At 39.0% G+C, this 21,454-nt stretch overlaps 1 protein-coding gene across 1 annotated transcript in view; it reads left to right on the top strand.

Moving 5' to 3' along the window:
* Window positions 1–21,454, top strand: part of MIB1 (MIB E3 ubiquitin protein ligase 1) — a 155,381-nt gene that overhangs the window by 61,193 nt on the left and 72,734 nt on the right. The window contains exons 7-10 of the mRNA XM_006151595.3: window positions 6,032–6,215; window positions 14,215–14,359; window positions 16,405–16,538; window positions 19,653–19,760. Of these exons, the coding sequence (XP_006151657.1) occupies window positions 6,032–6,215; window positions 14,215–14,359; window positions 16,405–16,538; window positions 19,653–19,760 (571 nt within the window). The remainder of the gene's footprint in view (window positions 1–6,031; window positions 6,216–14,214; window positions 14,360–16,404; window positions 16,539–19,652; window positions 19,761–21,454) is intronic.

Below are 21,454 nucleotides of genomic sequence, written 5' to 3'. Positions count from 1 at the left end.
AAATTCAGAATATGTTGGTAAGACAGAAGGGAATGAATGATAAAAATTGTGTTTGTGTTGTATGTATCTGTGAATTTATATATTTATATATATACAATATTCTGTGCACCTTTAATTTTTTCTTCAGGAATAGAATAAATTATGTCAGGATTAGGTTCAAGTAAAGATAAAATAAAAAGTTCTGTGTTCATAAAGGACTATCAGTTTACCCTGAATGAGAAGGGTAAACATAAAACTACTCTGGGGCCAGCTGGGGGCATGGTGGTTAAGGTAAGTGGATACCCTGTGGTTGGCTGCATGGTTTGAGTCTCAGACCTGGCAGCTTGAAGAACATGCCAGGTATTGGCCCGTATTTTATTTATTTATTTATTTATTTATTTAATTTATTTATTTTTGAGAGGTTTTTTGCTGTCGGGCATGTGTGTTCGCCAGACAGACAGAGACATAGAGACAGAAAGCGAGAAATCACCCCCCAGAGGGTATGGTCATGCCGCAATCCCTTCTCCTCCATTTTCCTCTCAGGATCTTGGGCACGCACGCACATGTGCCCGGCGTGAGTTTTAAGCCACCGGGTCTGGGACGCAAACCACGGTCAACTATGTGGGAGTCCAGCGACATAGCCATTACGCTAACTGCTGATTCCCTGTGCCCAGTATTTTATTTTATTTTTTTAAGAGGTTTTTGATATAGGGTGCTCCCGCTTGCCAGACAGACAGAGAGAGACATAGAGACAGAAAGCGAGAAATCACCCCCCAGAGGGTATGGTCATGCCGCAATCCCTTCTCCTCCATTTTCCTCTCAGGATCTTGGGCACGCACGCACATGTGCCCGGCGTGAGTTTTAAGCCACCGGGTCCAGGACGCGAACCGCGGTCGACTACATGGGAGTCTAGCAACACAGCCATTACGTAAACTGCTGGTTCCCTGTGCCCAGTATTTTGAGAGGAGAATGAAGGAGAAGGGATTGTGGTGTAGCCATTTCCCCTCAGGGTGTTTTTTCAGTTTCCTTTCCTCTCTCTCTCTCTTGTCTTTCTCTGTCTGGTGAGCATACATGTCCTATAGAAAAATCTAAATAAATAGCTGTATCAATAAAACCAAAACAAAACAAAAACTACTCTGGTCAATTAAAAAAACGCAACCAAATAAAAACCTACTTTGTCCTTATCTCCTGGACCATCTCTTAATAGCACAAGACTCCTTTGCCTTAGACCTGTACACACATATACTGATCCTTTTTAACAACATACAATTGCATGGATTTCCTCACTTCTTTGCCATTGCACATACTACCTGCTACATGTAGAAAACCCTTTCCTCCTTACCTCCCCTTTTCTCTGGATTGATTTCACTGTATCCTATAAATACTGAATTGATATGCTTTGGGATTCTCTTTAGTCGTCCCACCCTCCCTGGCATGGCACATATATATGTGATTCATCTGTTTAGGTTTCTTATAATTTATTAAAGTGGTTATTTATTTGATTTCTAGATTGCAGGTTTCTGGGAAGGTGGGCCTGTGCCTTTTATTTAATTTGGGCCAAAATAGTATCTACTAGTATGTTTACAGTATTTTAGAGAAAAGCAATAGTTAAATTGAAGAATTTTCTTAAGGTATTTACATAAAGAAGCTAACTCTGAGGTTCTTTGGGAGAGGAGGAATTTTACATAGAATAACAAATTAACATTAAGTTACTTAAGTATAGAATTAGCTTAGATTGTATTCAAAGTTGAATAACACTCATGATCATATTAATAGATACCAAAAATGTATTTCACAGCATCCAGCACCCTTTTGCTTTTTTTTTTTTTAAAGAGATATTTGCTGTAGGGTTCATTTACTCACTGGAGACAGAGAAATAGAAAGCGAGAAATCACCCCTCCTCCCCCAGAGGGAATGGCCACTTTGCAGTCCCTTGTCCTTCATTCTCTCAGGATCTTGGGCACACACACACACATTCTTTTTTTTTTTTTTTAGAGAGATATTTGCTGTAGGGTTCATTTACTCACTGGAGACAGAGAAATAGAAAGCGAGAAATCACCCCCCAGGGGGGATGGTCACGCCGCAATCCCTCCTCCTCCATTCTCCTCTCGGGATCTTGGGCACGCACGCACACGCGCCCGGCGTGAGTTTTAAGCCACCGGGTCCAGGACGTGAACCGCGGTCGACTACGCGGGAGTCCAGCGACATAGCCATTATGCTAACTGCTGGTTCCCGACACACACATTCTTGACGTGAGTTTTAAGCCACTAGGTCTGGTACTCGAACCTTGGTCAACTATGTGAATCCAGGCACATAGCCATTACACCATTTGCTGGTCCCAAGACTGATTCATTCTTTAGGTTCTGAGGGAGAATCTGTCCTATGCCTCTCTTTATGTCTATGGATTACCCATAATCCTTGACATACATACATATATATATATATATATATACATATATATATACATATATATATATATACATATATATACACACACACGTGCGCACATACATCCATACGTACATATACATATACACACATGTATATATATATATGTGTGTGTATATGTGTGTGTATATATATGTGTGTGTGTGTATATATATATATATTTAAGATTTTTGCCTTAGAGTGCATGTGCTCACTTGAGAGAAACAAAGACAGTGAGAGAGAAAGTGAGAAATCACCCCTTGGGGGGATGGCCATGCTGCAGTCCCTTCTCCATTCTCTTCCTAGGATTTTGGGTACACACACGCATAAGTGCTCTATGTGATTTTCAAGCCACTGGGTCTGGGACTTGAACTGTGGTTGGCTATGTGGGAGTCCAGCATCTTAACCACAATGCCACCTTCTGGCCCCAGTCCTTGGTATTTTTTGGCATATGAAATATCACCTTATATTCTCTGCCATCAGCTTTACGTGGCCTTCTCAGCTCTGTGAGTCTGTGTGTCCTGGTTCGTATCTTTATGTGATCTTCTAAAAAGAACACTAATCATTGAATTTAAGATCTACCCTAATCCAGTATGATCTCATCTTAACATGACTACATCTGTAAAAGCCCTATTTAAAATTAAGGTCACAGGCCAGCAGGTGGCATGGTGGTTAAGGTGTTGGACTCCCACATGGCGACCCTTCGTTTGAATTGGACCTGGTGGCTTGCTTTCTCACATTTTCTCTTTCTATGTCTTTCTCTGTGAGCACATGCGACATAGCCAAAAAAAAAAAAATCTTTAAAAATATGAAAATAAGGTCACATTAACAGATACCAGGATTAGAATTTCAATATTTTATTTTAGAGAGGTACATAATTTAATCCACAACAGATGTTAGTACTCTCACAAATAATTGACTGAATTGTTGTAATTCCTGTCAAAATCTTGGTGCCCTTTTTTTTGTAGGAGTAGACTGATTTAAAAATTCATGTGGAAATTGAAAGGTCTCAGAATAGCCAAAACAGTTTTGAAAACAAACAAATCAAGCTGAAGATATCACATTTCCTGATTTTTTATTTTTTTAAATTCTTATTTATTATCATTATTCTCCAATTTTGACCAGAGAGAGACAGACAGACAGAAAGAGAGAGTGAGAAAGTAAGCTACCAGGTTCGGGAATTGAACTGTGGTTGGCTGTGTGGAGTCCAGTGTCTCAACCACTACGCCCCCTGCCAGCCACCACATTTCCTGTTTTTAGAACTTAACTATTAAACCAGGACCAGCATATAATGCCACTGGACTCATACGTGTTGACTGTGGTTGAGTCCTGGATGTAGTGGCTTAAACCTCAAGCCAGACGCATGTGCATGCGTGCCCAGGATCCAGAGAGGAGAATGGAGGAGAAGGGATTTCAGCATGGCTATCCCCGCCCTCCTGGAGAGGGTGATTTCTCACTTTCTGTCTGTCTTTCTCTGTCTCTCTGGTAAGCACATGTTCCCTATAGCAAAAATCCCTCTCTCAAAAAAACAAACAAACAAACAAAACACCAACCCAAAAAACCTCCAAAAAACAAAAAAAACAAAAACTTAACTTTTAGGCTATTATCATCAAGTCAGTAAATTGGCCACCTAAGATTAAGCACATAGATTGATGACCCAGAAATAAACCCTTTTATTTAGGTCAGTTGATAAATTTTTTAAAAAGTTTATTTATTTTTTGGGGGAGAGATTTTTGCTATAGGATGCATGTGCTCGCCGAAGAGACAAAGAAAGACAGAGACAAAGTGAGGAATCACCTCCAAGGGGGGATAGCCGTGCTGCAATCCCTTCTCCTACATTCTTCTCTTGGGATTTTGGGCATGCACACATAAATGCCTGGTGCAAGTTTCAAGCCACTGGTCCAGACTCGAACCATGGTCAGCCATGTAGCAGTCTAGCAACAAAACCATTATATCATCTGCTGGTCCCAAAAGTTAATTTTCTAATTTCATGAGTCAGAGAGAGAAAAAATAAACAACAGAGAGACAGTACCTTCAGTAGGGTTTTGACACCATAATCCTCTTACAGCATCAGCCAGCCCTGGATCATGGGTATGCACATGCCTGGTTTATTCAGGGAGACCTGTACATATGAACCTGGAATCTTCTTTTGTTGATCAGCCTTGCAAAGCAATTCATTTTATTGCTGTGCCACCATCTGTCTTCTCAATTGATATTTGAGAAAGGTCCAAGAAGCTTCAATGAGAAAAGAAGAGTCCTTTTCAACAAAAAGTACTGGGATAATTGGATATCAACAAATAGAAGAAAGATAATATTCTCTACTATACCATATATACATATATTAAGTCAAGGTTGATTATAGACCTAACAATACAAAGCTCTTAGGACAAAACATAGATGTAAATCTTTTTGACCTTGGACTATAAAATGGTTCTGTGTATATGATCCCCAAAGCAAAAGTAGTTTAGGAAAAAATGAATAAATTGAACTTCATAAAATTTAAAAGGTTCTATATTTCAAACGAGGCATAAATATACCGCAGACTGGGAGACTTAAACAATAGAAATGTATTTTCTCACATGTGTGAAGGCTAGAAGTTTAAGATCAGAATGCCATCAGGGTTGTTACTGGTAAGGCCTTTCTTCCTGACTTGTAGATTGCCACCATCTCACTGTGTTTTCGTGTGGCTTCTTTGTGCATGATTGAAGGGAGAGATCAATTTATGATGTCTTTTCCTTTTATAAAGACACCACCACTAGTATCAGATTAGAGCCCCTCCTATATTATCTTGTTTAACCACCTTTAACCACACTTCTCCACCTTTTTGTAGGCACTGTTCTAGTTCCTTCTGCTGCTAATAATCTTCCAAGGTGCATTTTCTGAGAAAAGCCACAGAATAATATGTACCCACACAAGTATATATCATGATCCCATTCACAAAAAGAGAACACCTCTCAACGTTATAAAAAGTGCTTAGCAGATTTATAGATGATCTGTAAGGCTGTGTCATAGAGTATTAATTTTGGTTTCTTGTGTGATGAGAATGGTGATCTAAATTTGTGTGAACTGGGATTTTTACCTTGTATGTTTCTGAAATATTTGAATTTTTATCAATGATTGCATATTTCATAGCAGTTTTTTAAAATGGAATAAATCTGGATAAAAGTATACTAAAATGTTAACACATGAAGGGACTAGCAGATGGCATAATGGTTACGTCATTAGACTCCTAAGTAGTCAACTGTGATTTGAGTCCTGGACCTGGTGGCTTAAAACTCATGCCGGGCATGCCCCAAATCCTGAGAGGAGAATGGAGGAGGAGGGATTGTGACGTGACCATCTCCTCTGCAGCGTGGTTTTTTCCTGTTTCTCTGCCTCTCTGGTGAATGCATGCACATAGCAAAAATCTCTCTTAAATAAAAAAGTTAATACATGAATTAGGGTAGTGAGATTATGAATGAATTTTCCCCAAAATTTAATAAAGTTATAATAAAGAAATGCAAATCATCCAGGTTATAATTGCAAGGGATTGCTTTACACTTAGATACGTTATAATGCATCTGCAGTGCTTAACTAAAAATGTATTATGGAAACCTCATTTTGAGTTTTAACTTTGCTCTCGTAGGTGGACATTCAATCCTGCTGTTCTCACTAAAGCAAACATTGTCCGAAGTGGGGATGCTGCTCAAGGTGCAGAAGGAGGTACCTCACAGTTTCAAGTGGGTGATCTTGTACAAGTTTGTTATGATCTAGAAAGAATTAAACTTTTACAAAGAGGACATGGCGAATGGGCTGAAGCGATGCTTCCCGTAAGTATATGCAAAATAGTTTTGGGTTAGAAATTTTACTATGCTTATTTATCTTTCTTAAAGTCCATACATTTTAGAAACTAAGTTGGCATCAGGTTTCCAAAATTGTACTCTCCGTTGGCAGCTGGGTATACTTGTGCCTTTTGTTATCTAATTGATGGTAATTAAATTAGCCTGGGAAGGTCCAGAAAGGGAAACAGAATATTTTCCAGTAGATCTGTTAGTAGAGAATGTAATGGGTAAAAGGTGACAGAGGCTTTCCTGGTGCTTGATCCTGAAATGAGGTGGGTATGTGCTTCTCCATATCTAGCAGTGCTGAGCCTCTTTGGCTTTCCTTAGTGGGGACCCTACCTCTCTGAAACTTTAAAAAAGGTTTATTTATGTCTTTTTTTCTTCTTTTAAAAAGTTTTGTTGTAGGGTGTGTGTGCTCTCTGGAGAGAGAGGGAGGGAGAGAAAGTGAGAAATCACCTCCCAGGGGGATGGATAGATCACAATCTCTTCTCATCCATTCTCTAGAGATTTGGGCATGGATGCACACGTGCCTGGTGTGTTTTTCAAACTGCCAGGTCTGGGATTCTAATCACATAGTTGGCCATGTGGTATCCTGCTGCCTTAAACACCTTGTCACCTGGCTGGTCCTTATTTATCTCTTCTGTGAGAGAGAGGTACATGGTAGGAGTATATTTCCAACAGGGTCTTCACACTGGGTGGGACTCAGTCTTGGCCTTAGTCAGTCTGGATCATGGACATGAGTGTGTGCTTGGTGTATACAGGGAGTCCCCAGGATGTGGACTGGGAACTTTCCCATGTAGGTCCAGCTGTGTTACTGTGCCATTGTCTGGCCCTCTTTAAGAGTTAGAGTATGGAAGAATAGGTCAGAATGCACCTTCCTGAAGGTGGCTTTGCTCCCAGAGCTACAGTTATGTCTTTTTTTTTTTTTTTTTTTAGTTTTTTCCATGATTGTTCTTGCGAGAGAGAGAGAAAGAGAGAGAGAGAGAGAGAGAAAGAAAGAAATCACTCTCCAGGGGGGATGGCCATGCTGTGATCCCTTCTCCTCCAGTCTCCTCTTCTTGGGATATTTAGGCATTCCCTCACATGTTCCTGACATAATTTTTAATCTACCTGGTGTGGGACTTGAATTGTGCAGTTTGCCATGGGGAATATAGCTCCTTAACCTCCAAGCTGCCTGCTGGCCTGAAATATACAGTTAATTGATTTATTTTCTCATTCAATACATTTTCATAAAATGTTTAGCACTAGCAAATAGATTTTTTCTGCCTTCTTTCCTCCTTTCATTTTCTCTGTGTGTTGTTTTTGTCCTATACCTTCCTGTACTGCCCAGTTTCATCCTGTTACCACCCTGCCCTTGCTGCTTTGTCCTGTATCTTATCCCCCTCCATCTTTCTCTTTTCCTGGTCAGCCCTCCACTTTACCCACTTCCTGGTCCTGTCTCTTGTTTTAGTCCTGTCCTGTCCCATATATCTCTTTTCCATCTTTGTTAGTATCACCTCACTCTCACTTTGCTGTGTTGTCTGGTCTCCTACTCTTGACTACCATTTCTCTTTCTTCCTACCCAGCTCCAACTCCTGCCCCATCTACCCTTCTCTCATCCCATGTAGTCCCTCTTCCCTGTTCTTCCTGTTGCTCTGTTTCCCATGAGTCAATACTTCCTGTCTTACTTCCTCAGCAGATATTTTAGTACATATAATATGCCTATTAGGTTTCAGTGATAGAATAGTGAACAAAACAAAAAAAACTCTCTGTTGTTAATAGATCTTCCCTTCAAAGGCATTTCATAGTTTGCATTTTTACACACACATACATAAATGTATGCACATATATACAGACCCAGCCTTGTCTTAGCAATGTTACAAGTAGGTGTTGGTATGGCAGCCTTCTTTCTCTCCCTTCTCCCCTTTTTAAAAACTGCCTCAGCGTACATGCTCTCACTAGAGAAAGTACCCCCCCGAGGGACAGGGTCATGTTGCAATCACTTCTCTATTTTTCCATTCTTGTCTGTATTTTGGGTGTGTACATGCATGTGTCTAGTGTGTTTTTTAAGCTGCCTAGGCCCTGGGATTTGAACTGTGGTTGGCCATGTGGGATTTGACTCCTTTAACCACTAGGCTATAGGGTTGGCCCCTTTGTTCATGATTTAGCTTGTGTGTGCACAAGTGTGAGAGAGAGGGATAGAGGGACTGGTGAGCACCCTTCACTTGATCTGGTCATGCTGCAGTCCCCTTCTTCCAGTCCTCACCGAATTGGATCTTGATTGCTCATAGATGTGCCTGGTGTGCTTCATGATGACCAGGGTGGGGATTTGAACTATGGTTGCCATGTGGGATCTGGATTCTCTTGAGCAGAGTACCACTGCTACACCACAGAGCTGGCCCTGACATCCTTATTTTAAAAATAAAATCAGATACAAGATTGTGTACTGGGATTTTGAGCCCAGATCTGACTGATTTTGAAGTCTCAGTACTTTTATATCTTACCGAATTTCTGTATTAGCAAAAGCTCTAGATAATTTCTAGAGGAGAATTCTGGGATTGCAGTAGTGGTGACATAGATTTTGAATCTTCACAAATCCTCTTGGTGGAAACAGACAACTGTGGGCTAGCTAGTGGTGCCATGCTGGACTCTTCACAGAAAGGGCCCAGATTTGTGTCTGGGGGTCTCCTTGTACACATCGGACACACGCACATGTGCCTCAGGTTGGCTGAGGCTGGAGGTATGGTCCTTTTACTCTCTTCTCCCTTTCTTTCTTAGAATTAATAAATAAATTTTAAAAGAACCCCAGACAACTAACTTAGCATAACCCGAAAAGTCACAAACATCTGTATCAAAGCTAAGTGACAGAGTAGCCTGTTGAACCCTAAAATATGAATGAGTAAAGATAAGCCACTGACAGCTACTGGGTCTGCATCTGTTTGTATAACAGCAGAGAGAATTAATAGGGCATATAGGACAGAACAACTCCTAAATAGCTAATAAATATTCTTCAACTGGTGTGGTAGAATAATGCCATAATAGTAACTGAACCTGAGAGAGCTCCTGCAGACTGTTTTCTGATGAGAACAATAGGTCCATTAAGGTCTGAAGGGGCTAAAGCAACCTGGACCTTTAAACTCTCAAAACTAGTCAAAATCCTTTCCAAGGCAGAGCTTTGAGAAGAAAGTGCTAGGAATAGAAATTCAGTAAGACCAAGATAGTAGGGACAAAGGAAAGAATAGGTCCAGGCAAAAGTTGGCAGGGATTATAGTCAAATCTGTATGCAGTTATTATTGAGCAAGGAATAAGGAGTAGCATTACTACTCTGCAGACATGAACGTGTACCAAAAGACATGCACAGAAAACTGATGATGGGACCAACAGTTGGTGTAATGGCTATGTCACTGGACTCCCATGTAGTCGACCGTGGTTTGAGTCCTGGACCCATTGGCTTAAACTCACGCCAGACGCGTGTGTGTGTGTGTGGGTGTGTGCCCAAGATCCTGGGAAGAGAATAGGGGAAAAGGGATTGTTTTAATTTGCTACAGGGTATGTATGGTGACCAGAAGGAGAGAGAGAGAGAGAGAGGGAGAAAACACCGCCACTCCCATGAGGGACGGCCCCATCGCTATTCCTTCTCTGTTTCTCCCTCTTTTTGGGACTCTGGGCATGCATGTAGTCTGAATTGTGGGATCCAGCTATAGACTGACCCAAATAATTTTAATATTGTACATACTAGGGAACCAATAGAATGAAGATGTGTGTATGTATTTGAAAGAGGGCCCATCTATATGGTGGGCAGAGCTACTAATGTAAACATAACTATAGGACAATACAAACTCTAGATTTATAAAAACAAACAATGGAAGGATACACTGTGAATTTAGTAAAAGTATTATCTATATAAAAAGAGAATAGAATATAGGGGATAAAGGTAGAAGGGAGACATCTTTGAATATGTGTGACATCTACACACATATTTCATACAATTGACATCTATACACATTTCATACAATTGTAAAGCAAAATGAAATTTAAAGGAAACTCCTAAAAATGGAAAATAAAATGAAACAATTGGAACAAAACAAATAGAACAATTGGAAAAAAAAGTTGTGTTTCTTTTTGGCACAACCGTGCAGAAGGGAAATTCAAAGTGTATTTTAAACATAGTAATTTGTGTCTCTGTACCCTTATAGAGGGAATATACCCTAAAGAACTGCATGGATAAGAACTATTCAGCTGTTTTTAGTAATCTTATTGTGTGTGCTGATGTTGATATTGCTATTCTGAGATCAATGTTGATATTGTTATTCTGAGATCATTGTATTTCACCAAAATCCCCCCAAACAAGTACTATGTGATAAGTCTAATTATGTTAATCCCCAGCAACCTTGAAAATATGAATTACCAGAATGGGAGAAGGAGAAACAGATGTAATATAATGGAAGAGGTGAAGTAAAAACCCTGTAATCTTGAATTTGAATTGCAAGTGTTTGAATTCATGATTTATTTTTCCAACCAGAAAACACCCCAAATGGGAAAAAAACCCCATTTCTTAGCTTTGCCCATGAAAAGGCCTAGAAATAGTGACCATTCTAGTAACAATAACCAAACGTAGCACCTAGGTTATGCTTTTTCAATAGCCACTATCTTGGTTAAAAAAAAAAAAAGAAAAACAAAAAAAAAACAAGGCTTTTTGGGGAGTTTGCTAATCCTAGGTTGTTGACAGGAAGTGAATCAGATGAGCCTTGAACCAGATAACAATGATGCTATCAAATATTTCTAGGATTCGGCCCAGCAGTTTGAGTAATGGTTGCATCACTGGACTCCCATGTAGTTGAATTTAGTTTGAGTCCCGGACATGGCATCTTGAAACTCATGCCTCATGCTGGGTGTGTGTGCATACATACCCAAAATCCCGAATAGAATGGAGGAGAGGGATTGCAGTGTGGCCATCTCTCCTGCCGGAGGGGGTGGCGGCGGGGTGTGGGGGGGTGATTTCTCACTTTCTGTTTCTGGTGAGCGCACACCCCTATAGCAAAAATCTCTCTTAAAAAAAAAATTCTAGACTCATGTTAAAAGGACTCAGCAGCCAACTTGAAGAGATGCTCACTGGACAGACAGAAGAGATGATTTCATTAAACCATAAAAATTAGCAAAATTCAGATGGGAAGAAAGTTCATAGGGCAAATAACCTTGTTTCTTCAACAGATAACTTGCCGAGAATGTATATATATGGACTTTATTTAGATCTTTTTAAAAATAAATGATTTATGAAGCAGTTGGAAATTTCGAACACTGCTATTTTATAGAATTAATGAATAACTTTGGATGAGTTGATTAACAGTATTGTAGATTTGGTAAAAATAGTGCTTATTGTTTAGAAGCACATACTGAAATAATAAGGGGGATGGGAAGAATGAGCAGAGGAAAAGATGAAACGAGATTGACTGTGAGCTTGATAATAATTGCAACTGGTCAATGGGTACATAAGGATTCAACCTACTATTGTTTACTTTTTTATATGTTGGAGATTTTTTAATGATAAAAAGTTAAGGGGACAACAGGTGGCATGGTGGTTAAGGTGGTTGGACTCCCACGTGGCTGACTGTAGTTCGAGCCCTGGCAGCTTGCTTCCTCACTTTCCTTCTCTCTCTCTGTCTCTTTGTGGTCAACTTCAAAAAAAAAAAAAAAAAAAAAGAAAGTGAAAAATTAAAAAAAAAAAAAAGGGTTAAGGAAAAAAAAAAAAACGGTTAAGGAGAAATAAAAAGCAAAGAATGTTGCCTTGTAAGAGTTTGAGATGATGGTAGAAAATTCCAACGGAAATGTCTCAGAAGTTAAAAATTAGAATTGATGGAACCAGCAGATGGCATAATGGTTACATTGCTGGACTCTCACATAGTAGACCCTAGTTTGAGTCCTGGACCCATTGTCTTGAAACTCATGCTGGGCGCTTGTGTGTGCATACCCAAAATAGCAAGAGGAGAATGGAGGAGAGGGAATTGCGGTGTGGCCATCCCCCATGGGGTGTGCTTTCTTGCTTTCTGTCTTTCTCTCTGGTGAGCAAATGCACCCTATAGCAAAAATCTCTCTCAAAAAAAAATTAGAATTGATGTCTGTGTGTGTGAGGGAAGAAGGCTAAGCAAGGCTAGGGAAGTATATTTTGGTGTTTTTGGAAAAAGATAATAATTGTCAAAGTGGAATAAATTTTCAAGGAAAAGTAAGCAAACTAACGGATAAAATGTTGGAAGAAGGAAGATCTCCCAATGAGTGTTGGGAGATTTAGGGATCCAAAGAAGGAAAAGGGCTAGTCAATGAAGAAAGAGAAGGAATTAGAGAAAGATTAGTTATCTAGAAATCAAGGAAATAGTTTCAAAAAGTTGAGGTCAAATACTGTGGAGAAGGCAGCATTCAAGGACAGTCTCTCCTCTGTGTTAAGTTGTCGGGTATCACTGTTCTTTTCTCTTTTTTTTTTTTTTTTTTTGAGAGGTTTTTGCTATAGGGCACGTGCACTCGCCAGATAGAGAGAGAGAGAGACAGAAAGCAAGAAATCACCCCCCAAGAGGGATGGCCATGCCGCAATCCCTTCTACTCCATTCTCAGGATTTTGGGCATGCATGCACACGTGCTTGGTGTGAGTTTTAAGCCACCGGGTCCGGGACTTGAACTGCGGTCAACTACATGGGAGTCTAGCGACATAGCCATTATGCTAACTGCTGGTCCCTCTTGCTATCACTGTTCTTCACCAGTGTTCCAATGCTGTTATTTACTCTTCTGTTGTGCTTAAGAGAATGAGTTTTTAGACTGAGTTTGAAATGGGGCTAATAGTAGCACTTGAATTAATATTTCAGGATTATATGTATTAGGCAAGTCAATCCATGCACAGCTCTTAGAATGATAACTGCCACTGCTAAGAGCTGCTGCTGCTGCTGCAGACTGTGGGCTGCACCTGATTGCCCTTCTTACTATTCCATATATTTAATATGCATGCTTTTTCTACAGTCATTTTTTTTTGGGTAATTCCAAAAGGATTTAAACATAGGTATAAGCTTGAGTCATTTTTGGATTAAGTAGTGTTTTTTTTTTTTAACTTCAGAAATCAAAATTTCTTTTTTATAGACTATAATAATAATGGGTTTTGTGCTACTTGAGTTGCAAGTTCTCACAATACTTTTATGGGGTTATAAAAGGATGGCTGAATTTTTTTATTTTTTTATTTTTGAGAGGTTTATGCTATAGGGCGCATGTGTTCACCAGACAGACAGAGAGACAGAAAGCAAGAAATCACCCCCCAGGTGGGATGGCCACGCCGCAATCCCTTCTCCTCCCTTTTCCTCTCGGGATCTTGGGCATGCACGCACACGTGCCCGGCGTGAGTTTTAAGCCACCGGGTCCGGGACACGAACCGCAATTGACTACGTGGGAGTCCAGTGACATAGCCATTACGCTAACTGCTGGACCTGGAGGGCTGAATATTAAAACAAATTTTTATGAACTTTTATGAATAAGATTTTATCATGATTTATCTTTTCTTTTGTATTCTTGTGGAAGTATAGTATTATATTTTAAAAATATTTTTTAGAGACTACCATTTGGCGTAATGGCTATGTGGCTGGACTCCCATGTAGTTGACCGTGATTCTAGCCCCGGACCCGGTAGCTTAAACTCATGCTGGGCGCATATGCATGTGTGCCCAAGATCCCGAGAGGAGAATGGGAGAGATGGGATTGCGGTGTGGCCATCCCCCCTGGGAGGTGATTTCTTGCTTTCCATCTGTCTGTCTTTCTGGCAAGCGCATGTGCCCTATAGCAATAACCTCTCCAAAAAAAAAGTTTTTTTTTAAAAGATACTCTCTAAAATTTGTAAATAATAATCCATTTGAAATTTGGTTATTTAAAAGTCTTTTATTAGGAACAGGTAAAATTAAGATGTTAAACATGTAAAAACTGGTAATTAGTTTTATGGTATATACACGAGACTTGGAAACATGAATCTAATTTTTAAAAAGACTTTAGGTAAAGTTGGCCGAGTACAACAGATTTATTCAGACAGCGATTTAAAGGTGGAAGTTTGTGGAACCTCTTGGACGTATAATCCAGCAGCAGTCTCCAAGGTGGCATCTGCAGGATCAGCCATTAGCAATGCATCTGGTGGTAAGTTCTGTATTGTGTCACTTTAAAAGTGGTATGATTCATGTTAAAACCTTTTTGCTAATTTCTCAAATCTCCTATGTAATAATATGTGTGCTTTGCTATCTCCCAGATAACATAACTTCATTTGGATGTTAACTACTTTTAAACTTTCACTAAAGGTTTTTTTTCCCTATGGAGTAAAAAAACCTCTGACTGAGGTACTCCCAGGAAAAATTCCATGTAAATACATACTTTTTCTTGAAAATATGAGGGACTGCTCTACATCAGATCTGAGATACCCTAAATTTAACATTCTATTCTTTAGTCAGAACTTTTGCTTTCTGCTAAAGAACCTTTATTTTATTATTTTTTTAAATTTGCTGTAGTGTGCTTGTGTATGCCAGAGAGAGAAGTGGGTGGCAGAGGGGAGTGAGAAAGCAGTCTCTGGGTGGATGGCCATGCTACAATTCCTTCTCCATTCTCTCTGCATTTTGAGCATGCATGCACACCTAGCATATTTTTCCAGCTGTAGGATCTGGGACTTAAACGATGCCATTGGCTTTGTGAGATACAGTCACCTTAACCACCATGCTACTGGCTGGCCCAGAACCATCACTTTCTTAGATTGCTTTATTTTTTTCTTTATTTCTATCATTGCTATTAGATGTCTTTCTTCCTGGACATTTTTATATATCAGCCACACTTTTTTTAATCTTACCATAATAATAGTTTTATACATTATAATGAGTGGAAAACCATGTTAAAATGTGAATATGCTGAATGCTTATGTAGACTTTTTCCCCAAAGTCTTGCCTTTCTGTGCTCCTGCTTTATATACAGAGACTCAGTTTATTCTACAGCATATTACTAACTCCCTTATGTACATTGTTGTCATCCAGGAAGGTAGAATCATAACTGTAAATGGTAAGAAACAAAAGGAAAACGTTAGGTGACCTCATATTTTATTTTTGTACTGCTTTCATTTCTTCTTTCCTACTGCAGTTTGCCAGTGTGCTTAGAGTTTAAGTCAGATCATGTTTATTTTATCTTAATGTTTGATGGCAATCATAATTGTCTGACCACATACAGAGTAAAAGAATGAAGGATGATTTATATTGTAGTCTTCTTACTTTATCTCCTTTGTGAGTTGTCCCTAGCCCCACTTTGTGATTTCATTGCTTTCCAGTAAGTACTCTTAAGAATTAAGGAGTACAACTTGATACTATTTAGAAAAAGAAAATCTTTCAAGAGCCAGTTTGTATTTATCCCTGGTTCATTCTTGTTTTCGTCAAACCAGTTAATTGGCACTTAGTAAAGTATGTTATTAGCAATTAGACATCCTTTTTTTTTGCTCTAAGGCATGTATGCTTACTGGAAAGATAGAGAGAAACAGAGAGAGAGAGAGAAAAAGTGAGAAATCATTCACTGAGGGGATGGGAACGCTACAATCCCTTCTCCCTTGTCTTCTTTAAATTTTGGGCATACATGCACACACACCTGGTGTGAGTTTCAAGCCTTGGAGTCCAGGACTCAGACCATGGTCGGCCATGTGGGAGTCTAGTACCTTAACCACTACTCCACCTGCTGGCCCCTGCACATCTATTTTTAACTGAAAATTAGTTTGTTCCTAAATATGTCTCCAAATATTACAGAGATCACATTACTTTTGAATCATAGTTATTGAATTATTTGAGACCTTTTGTATTGAGCTCTGAGAGTCACTATGGTATGCTTAAAACCTAGAAGGAAGTTTGTATCATTATGGTACTCCCATCATAGAGTCTTCATTCATAGTATCTTTGGAATGACATATAAATCTTGACTTATTAACTTGCTTTTTCTAAAATTATAACTTGAAATACATGAATTGGAGAAAATTTGGAGTATTTATAGGCTCAAATTCAATGTTGCTTGATACTGTAGTGATTATAACTCACATGGGTTATTTTATCTGTAGCATAGTACCAACATAACATTACAGATTATAGGAATATGGAGTAATACTTGTCTGAGTAGTTAAGATTTGAGATCCTTCTGTATTACCAGTTTTATTTGATGCTTTACAGAAAGACTCTCACAACTCCTGAAGAAATTATTTGAAACCCAAGAATCTGGTGACCTCAATGAAGAATTAGTAAAGGCTGCTGCCAATGGAGACGTTGCTAAAGTGGAAGATTTGCTAAAAAGACCCGATGTGGATGTGAGCATTTTAAAAATTATTTTAAAGCATACAAAGAAATAGACTAGCGTAATGAAACCTTATACTCCAAAGTTAGGAAGATTTTGCCTCATTACTTGAATAATCACTTAGATTTTTTGCCACATGTACTTCACTTTTCTTTACTTTTCTGAGATATTTTAAAGCAGACACTAGAAGTCATTCTTCAGGATGCATTTCTAAAATATATTGGCATTTTCTTGTTTAACGTGATGACTTTTTTAAATGTTATTACTGAAAAATACTGACATTTAGGTTTAAATGCTTTGTATTTTCGTAGGAAATCTCGTGATTTATTTTCATACAGATATCATTTTATGGCATTTCTTAAATATATGTTAGTAAATTTTATAAGCAGTTTTCCATCCCTGTTATTTATTTATTTATTTATTTATTTAGAGAATTTTGCTATAGGGTGTGTACACTCACCAGAGAGACGAAGAGAGACAGAAACAGAAAGTGAGAAATCACCACCCCCCAGGAGAATGGTCATATCACAGTTCCTTTTCCATTCTCCTCTCGGGACCTTGGGCATGCACACACATACAGCCAGCATGAGTTTCAAGCCACTGGGTCTGGGATTTGAACTGTAGTCGACTATATGGGAATCCAACAACATAACCATTACATCATCTGCTGGTCCCTCTATCCTTCTTTTCAAAACATGTAATCTAAATTTTTTTCCCCTCCCCTTCTATGATCATTGACTATTGCATGACTTATAATGCAGGTAAATTAGCAATCCTGCACTTTGTAACTCTTCATAATTTTGTTTAGATTAGATTTAATAGTGAATATTACATAAATGCCATTCATATTTGAACTAGGAGTATATTGGATTGTGTTTTCTTACATGTCTTTTTGTTTTCATTGCAGTTTATAATTGTCCTTTTTTAAAAAAGGGAAATGCAACTTACATGCAGTGAAGTTTTGACAAAATGAGTCAGTTTTCACAAATGCAAATACTGACAATTCATACTCCTTATTAAAATGTAAACTGTTTCTTTCATTCCTAAGAGTTATCTTGTGGTCTTTCCCAGTCCTGTTTTTTTTGTTTTTTTTTTTTTTTTTTGTAAATTTTGCTATAGGGCATGTGTACTCACCGGAGCAGAGAGAGAGGAGCAGACACACTCACAGATGTAGAAAGAAATCATCCCTCCCTCCCCCCGATAGGATGGCCAGGTTGAGAGAGAGAGAGATCATCATCATAACCCCAAGTGGGGGAGTAGGGGATAGCCCTTTTCCATTCTCTTGGGATTTTGGGCACAAATGCACAATTGCCTGATTTGTATATGTGTGTTTAAAGAATAAATTTTTTTTAACTTTATTTACTTACTTCAATTTGACCAGAGAGGGACAGAGTGAGAGAGAGAAAGTAAGAAAGCAGGTCACCAGGTCTGGGACTTGAACTGCTGTGGGCCATGTGGGAGTCCAGTGCCCTAAACCACCACTTCATCTTCCGGCCCCAGCCTATGTGTTTTTTAAGCTGCTGAGTCCAGGATTTGAGCTATGTAGGCGGCTATGTGGGATCTAGCTGCCTTAACCTCTGTGCCACCTGCTGACTCTTCTTCATTTTTAATTTTTTTTAATAGCTAATTTGAGACCAGCAGGTGGTATAATGGTTATGTCGCTGGATTCCCACATGGCCAACTGCGGTTCAAGTAACAGACCTGGTGGCTTGAAAATTACGCTAGGGGTGTGTATGTGTGTGTGTGTGCCCCTAAGATCCTAGGAAGAGAATGGAGGAGATGGGATTGCAACATGGTCATTTCCCCTGGGTGGTGATTTCTCACTTTCCCTCTCACTGTGTGTCTGTCTGTCTCTCTGGCAAGCCACATGCACCTATGGTGAAAACCTTTATAAAAAAAGATAGATAAAAAATTTATTTCTTCCATGAGAGTGAAGACACACACACACACACAGAGCGACAAGTATCCCCAGTAGGGTTTTCATGCTGCAGTCCACCTCCAGCCAGTCAGATCACAGGTGCACATGTGTGCCTGTCACATACAGCGAGGTCCAAGTATGTTAAATGGGGAACTTTCCATGTGGCTCTAGTTGTATCACTGCACCACTGTCTGGCGTTCCCTACAAATATTTTTTTTTGAAGAATTATTTATTCAATTTTATTCATTCATTTTAATTTGACCAGAGAGAGACAGAGAGAGAGAGAGAAAGTGGGAAAGCAAGCCTCCACATCCAGGCCCTGAACCGTGGTTGGCCATGTGGGAGTGTCTAGCACCTTAACCACCATGCTACCTGCTGGTTCCCCACAGATAACTTTTAAGTTTTTCCATTTGATAGTAGTTTGCATTCTTTTTTTTTTTTTTTTTTTTGGAGAGATTTTCACTGTAGGGCGCGTGCGCTCACCAGACAGACAGAGAGAGACATAGAGACAGAAAGCGAGAAATGACCCCCCAGGGGGGATGGTCACGCCGCAATCCCTTCTCCTCCATTCTCCTCTTGGGATCTTGGGCACGCACGCACACGCGCCCGGCGTGAGTTTTAAGCCACCAGGTCCGGGACACAAACCGCGGTCGACTACGTGGGAGTCCAGCGACATAGCCATTACGCCAACTGCTGGTTCCCTGCATTCTTGTAATTAAATCTTCCTTAAACTCCTCTTTCAATTCTCTTATCTCTCAAAACATTCAGGCTCAGGGCCAGTAGGTGGCATGGTAGTTAAGGTGCAGGACTCCCACATGACAAAACACAGTTTGGGTCCTGGACCCAATGGCTTGAATGTCATGCTGGTTGTGTGTAAATGTGTACCCAAAATTCTGAGAGGCGAATGGATTGTGGCATGGCCATGCACTCCCTGCAACAATGGCTAGGTCACACTACAGTCCTTTTTCCTCCAGTTCTCTGACCTCTTAGGATCTTGGGCACTTGTACGTGCCTAGCATGTTGATTTTCCATTTCCCTATCACTGTCTCTCTCTCTCATTCCAGCAAGTGATGGAATGAGATGGTGGGGGTACCAACTTAAATTATTCTCATAGAATCATACAGTGTACTAGATCAAACATATGATATATGGATGTATTGACTCTTTGTGGTTTGTGACATTCATTCAACCTTTCTTTTTTATATTTAGGTTAATGGGCAATGTGCTGGCCACACAGCTATGCAAGCTGCTAGTCAAAATGGACATGTTGACATTTTGAAGTTACTTTTGAAGCAAAATGTGGATGTAGAAGCAGAGGTAACTAAACTAAACTTGAAACAGTATTAAAATAGAAGTTATGCTTCTATATGAAATGGATTTTTATTCTTGAAGTTTAATAATCACCTAATGCTTTTCTAATTAAAAATAAAAAATTGACAGAAGATAACTTGAAGCATTTATTTTTTTATGATGTCTCAGTATATTCTAGACATAGCCCTTGGTGAAGATAGGTGTTAGATCCACCATGCTGGTAGAAGCCCAATTGGGATCCACTAGGAATCACACAAGGGAAGCTGAAGAAAGGGGAATATAGCTCCTGGGTAAAGGTCTTTTCTGATCTCTCTGACATAGAGAGGTCTTTTAGTATTTAGTCTTACTGTTTTTTGACTTTTAGTTGGATTTTTGAAGAGTTTAAGGGTGTGTTTATCACAGGTGTCTATTTATGCTTAATTTAGTGTATATTCTTTTTTAGAAAACTTATTTATATTTATATATTTATTTTTAATTGATAGAGGGCATGTGTGCTAACCAGAGAAAAGAGAAAGAGAAAACGAAAACACGCCCTGCCAAGGAGTGTGGTTGTTTCCTTCTCCATTTCTTCATCTTGTCCAGACTTTGGGCATGCATGCACATGTGTCTGGCGTGTATTTTTTTTTAAGTCACTGGGGCTGGGTTTCAAACTACAGTTGTCCCTGTGCGACCTGGCTTCCTTAACTAGTAGGCTATGGGGCCAGCCCTCGAGTATATTTTTATAAAAGAGAAATAAATATTTCTTATTATTGTTGGAGTCTTAGTTGTAAATCTGTAAATATGGTTTGTCTTAATTATAATCTCATTACTAAAAATTTATTAGGATCACATTTGTATTAGTCTAGTGTAAAATTATTTATAATGTCAGTATCTAGCAAGTTTTGGCTGGGTGGAATATTGAAGTTTTGTTCAAAAGAAATTCCTGTTTTGGAGCTTAGTAAGGACTTCAATTGCTGAGGGCCAAATTGGTGAATCTGCCGGTTTTTACTATTTAAAAAATTTTGAAAGATACATTTGAAAAAGGAAACTTTTTTTTTTTAATTTTAAATTATTTATTTATTTATTTATTTATTTATTTATTTATTTATTTATTTATTTATAATTTGACCAGAGAGAGACACACAGAGAGAGAGAGGGGAAGGTGAGAAAGCAAGCCACCAGGTCCGGGACTCAAACCATGGTCGGCCATGTGGGAGTTTCCAGCGCCTTAACCACCACGCCACCTGCTGGTCTCAGGAAACCTTTTTTAGTCTTATGTTACTTTTGCTTTTTTTTCTCTAATTGTGTGTATTTTGAGTCATAAGATACTATAAAGAGTCTGTGGTGTTTTAGGGTGAATAAGTCATTTTGAATTTTGGAATTTTCTGTTGCTTAGAAAGAACTCGAAGTTTGAATTAGCATATTAGACATCTGTGAATTACATTTAGTGTTATTACTGTGACATTTTTATGAATGAGTTTGTACAATCTATTTTTTTACAGTAGTATTTTTAGATTGTATCTTCCTTGGTTGTAAATGTAAAAATCTAATGTGTATTATACAGTTAGTAGATTGATGTTCTTTTGTTATTGGAAGGGCAACCATAATACAGATTTAAAAACTGTTACAGAGGGCTGGCAGGTGGCGTGGTAGTTAAAGGTGCTAGATTTCCCACATGGCTGACCTTTGGTTCGAGTCCCAGATTGGTGACTTGCTCTCTC

The sequence above is a fragment of the Tupaia chinensis genome, unplaced genomic scaffold (assembly GCF_000334495.1).
Source record: "Tupaia chinensis unplaced genomic scaffold, TupChi_1.0 Scaffold000320_2, whole genome shotgun sequence".
NCBI classification, from domain to species: Eukaryota; Metazoa; Chordata; class Mammalia; order Scandentia; family Tupaiidae; genus Tupaia; species Tupaia belangeri.
The sequence above is the reverse complement of the archived record's forward strand: the minus strand, read 5'-3'. Positions and strand labels throughout refer to the sequence as shown.